Genomic DNA, 3,842 nt, shown 5'->3' on the forward strand with positions numbered 1-3,842 from the left:
AAAAAAAAAAAGATCAGTTGAAAGCAGGAAATAATTTTGTTATGCCTAGATAAGGTATATTAATCTCCGACCCATTAACCAAATAAAGTAAGTTTCATCATTCAGAAAGCACTGAAGTACTTGGCAAATAAACCCTCTCAGACTCCTAATGCTCCATCTGTTTCACTGAAAAGCAAGTTGGTGCTGATCCAGATGCCAGGTCACTCGGCCCTGGCCAGAACAGTACAACAGAAACAGGGCTGCCCGTGACTTCTTGGCTTCCTGTCTCCTCACTGGGAGAGAGTGCTGCTATCATTCAGTTTAAATGTTCGTTTTTAAAAAAAAAAAAAAAAGTACGGACAACTCAGTGGCATGTGGCTCAATCCACCTACAATTTGGGGAGCAGTGTTTCTCACCCAAGCACTGGAAGCTCCATTGCGTGCCCTAATGTGCTGGCCCCGTGCTCCTTCAGAAGACCCACCTACGCCAGGAGTACCAGACATACCTTTCGCCTCCTTGCAGAAGTGGCAAAAGAGCCGGAGTTCCTAGGATTCTGCCATAGAAGGGATGGGGAAACAAGCTCTCTCGCCAGGCAGAAGGTACCAGTGCAGGGGCGAGATGAACTATGGGGAGTCTTACGAGTGTTCCCAGTTTACAGGGCACAGGCAAAGGTCAAGCAAGAGAAGGGGGGAGCAGGGAGCAAATGGAAAACACATTTAAACTTTCACCAATGAACCCCCAAATCCTAGGATTCTGCCATAGAAGGGATGGGGAAACAAGCTCTCTCGCCAGGCAGAAGGTACCAGTGCAGGGGCGAGATGAACTATGGGGAGTCTTACGAGTGTTCCCAGTTTACAGGGCACAGGCAAAGGTCAAGCAAGAGAAGGGGGGAGCAGGGAGCAAATGGAAAACACATTTAAACTTTCACCAATGAACCCCCAAATCTCTACTTGCTTAATTACCAGGAATAAAAGTAGACTGTGGAGAGGGCTGCGATACCACGAGACAACTCAGTGAGTCACAGTATGCCATCACTCTGCAGTTCCCAGTCTGAGACACCAGAAAAACCTTTTCCAAGTGGTACTTGCGCTGGCTTTGGCTGGAGGGGAGGCTGCCCGGGAGGCAGGGGTGGGAGCTGCCAGCTTGCTGCGAAGCATTCACATTGTGCTGGGCCATCAACGCCTTCAGCTCCTGCAAAGAGAAATACCCAAAGAGCTTTAACGCGTCACTGCGACGTAACCTACCATGCTGTCTGTTCCAGATGCTCCAACTGTACTTGTTCTCAGATAAAGAGGGAGAATATTGCCCAGAGAAGCTGTGGATGCCCCATCCCTGGATGTCTTCAAGGCCAGGTTGGATGAGGCTTTGAGCAACCTGGTCTAGTGGAAGGGGCCCATAGCAGGGGGGTTGGGACTAGATGGTCTTTAAGATCCCTTCCAACCCAAACCATTCCATCATTCTATGAATATAGTCCAATTTCCATGCTGTTCTGAAACGCTGGATTTCCAAATCTGCTGACTATGACAGCAAGCAACAAAAGCATTCCCAATGCTGTGCACATTCTGGCAGAATGTACTCAGAGTCTGTTATTGTATGTATTAGACCCTGTGAGAGAGAGGACTCTTGGGCAACACATAAAAGCCAGTCACAATTATCACCAGATCAATGCAGTTCAGAAAAAAAACAAACTGCCAAGTATTACACGCAGCTAAACCACAAGAGAAAGTCAATTAGAACCATTTTCCAGAATACCCCATAAAAAAATAAAAGCCCAAGTTTCAACAGAAAGGGCGTTGCAGGAAACAAGTCAGTCTATTTAACGATGACGACCCTGTTCTTGTAAACCCAGGGCAGCAAATTCCAGGAACAACACAAGTCTCAAGAGCTTGAGCGCTGTTTTCTGCTATCTTCTCCTCTCCCCCCTTCACCCTCAAGTGAAGAATGAGCAAGGATGATATAAGGCCAAAGGCACCTTATATCAGCCACGAGGTATTCCTAGGATTCCTGTTTCCGCAGGGAGCATCTGCCTGAGGTGGGTATGCGAGCAGTTGCATCGGCATATTGCGAGTCTCCCAGGAAGCGTGTTGACCAACTTGTGGTAATCCAAGGGCAAAACCAAGACAGTGCAGAACCCCAGGGATAATAGAGGGAGTGTATATACTAGGAAAATTGCTACTTAACTTTCTGCTGTCTGTGCAACATAGATCATGCTTCAAACACTATTTAATTTTTAAACAATTAAGGGCGGTGAGAGTGATATTGCAAATATATTAGGAGATAGCAAGCTAGCTTCAATACTGAACCAGCCCCTACCACTTAACTCGTGACTAAGCAAAGGCAGCAGTTCTCAAAGATCAAGCTCTACATTAATAATTAGCAAGACCTATAACTTCTGGAAACTGCTCAAGAGGAGAGCGATTCTAATATGTGCAGAGGTGTGATCCGTTTTGCATCAAGCTCTTTGCAAAAATTCCTCAAGGGAGTAAGAATCAAAGCTGAAGACTCAAGGTGATCCCATTAGAGCAAGCAAAGACAAAACAACCTGAGGAGGAAGAAGAGGTGTGAGGGACGTCAGGATGCTTACAATGGAAGCTATAGCTTCAGGCTTAGCATAAGCAGTCAATTCAAACACCAGTAACTTACAAGAAAGTGACTTTTAATCAAAAATTTAATAAACTCCTTATTTCTAAAAGGCAGGAGGATACCCCCACCTCTAAGGATCAGAAGAGACTGAACTTATTTGCTGCTCTGAGGAGCTTACAAACCCCTCCTTACCCCCTGCACTCAACAGGCCACTTTTAGACAGGTTATTAAGAAGGAAGCCAGGCAATTAAAGCCACAAGGACTATTAGCACAATGCTTACATTTAAACCCTGTGGACAAATCCAGCAGAATTGAGAAGTCTTACTGGAGGCACATTACCAAGGTGATTAAAAATGTTGCACTGCACAACAAATTCCACTTATTGAGCTCAAAAGAACACTCTTCTGGTTGTGGTAAGCCTATCCCTTCCTTTAGGATGCTTCGCAGAGTTCTCCTGATGCCTGGCGTTGACTAAGGGCCTCGAGGGCACGCTTGTCTCTCCGCACACGCTGTGACTGCCTTCCGGATTTCGGCTTGAACGAACAGTCACACAGGTTGGGGAAAGAAGAGGATACACAGCAGAAGCCTTCCCGAGGAGTATGCATGAGAAGCAGAAGAAGGAGAGCACGACAAATAGGAAAGGGAGAGAGTCAGCTACAAGAAATTCAGAACAGTTTTGAGTGTTATGTTGCCGACTTAGTAGTCGATATGAAGCTTCAAAGACAAGGCAATTAGAGACATGACTGTCATCTCTGGCTGTGCTCCCCCAGACCTCTTGCAGAAGTCCCACCGGCTATCTTGCGCTACGCAGCCCCGGCCTCGCGTTCAACACACGCGTGACTCTCAGCTCAAGCTGTGGCGCAGCACTACAGGCATTCCACCTTCCTTTGGTGCAGGGTCAAACCCCCTCAAAGGGGCAGGCAGCATTTTTAATCCACCTCACTCTAAGGAACAGCTGAATGAAATACCAGCTTCTGCTTAATAGATCTTCCCCAGACATCACCTGGAGGTGAACACAGAGATCACAAAGATTTTTATGCAATAAAAATTACTAAGTAAAGCCTAAATTTTTTCTAAAAGTTCACAAATTTATTGCTATTTTGCCATCCAATTCTTTTTGAAAATAATCTGTTTATAGAAAAGCTTTTCCAATACACTGCGCAATATAACCTGACCTCTGCAAGGATCATGATTCCACTTGTTTCTTCTCCAGCATGCCATCTCCTGTCATTTCCCTGCCCATCCTCCCTTTACTGCTCCATCCACAGACAGCTACTCTT

The 3,842-nt window shown here is 45.9% G+C and overlaps 1 protein-coding gene across 1 annotated transcript in view; it reads right to left on the bottom strand.

The window, feature by feature from the left end:
• Nucleotides 1-941: 941 nt before the first annotated feature.
• LOC104515146 (E3 ubiquitin-protein ligase RFWD3-like) overlaps nt 942-3,842 on the bottom strand; it is a gene marked incomplete at both ends in the record, with an annotated part of 11,992 nt that continues 9,091 nt past the window's right edge. The window contains one exon of the mRNA XM_010159008.1: nt 942-1,170. Coding sequence (XP_010157310.1) covers nt 942-1,170 — 229 coding nt within the window. The remainder of the gene's footprint in view (nt 1,171-3,842) is intronic.

This window comes from Eurypyga helias, unplaced genomic scaffold (genome assembly GCF_000690775.1).
Source record: "Eurypyga helias isolate BGI_N326 unplaced genomic scaffold, ASM69077v1 scaffold34729, whole genome shotgun sequence".
Lineage (NCBI taxonomy): Eukaryota > Metazoa > Chordata > Aves > Eurypygiformes > Eurypygidae > Eurypyga > Eurypyga helias.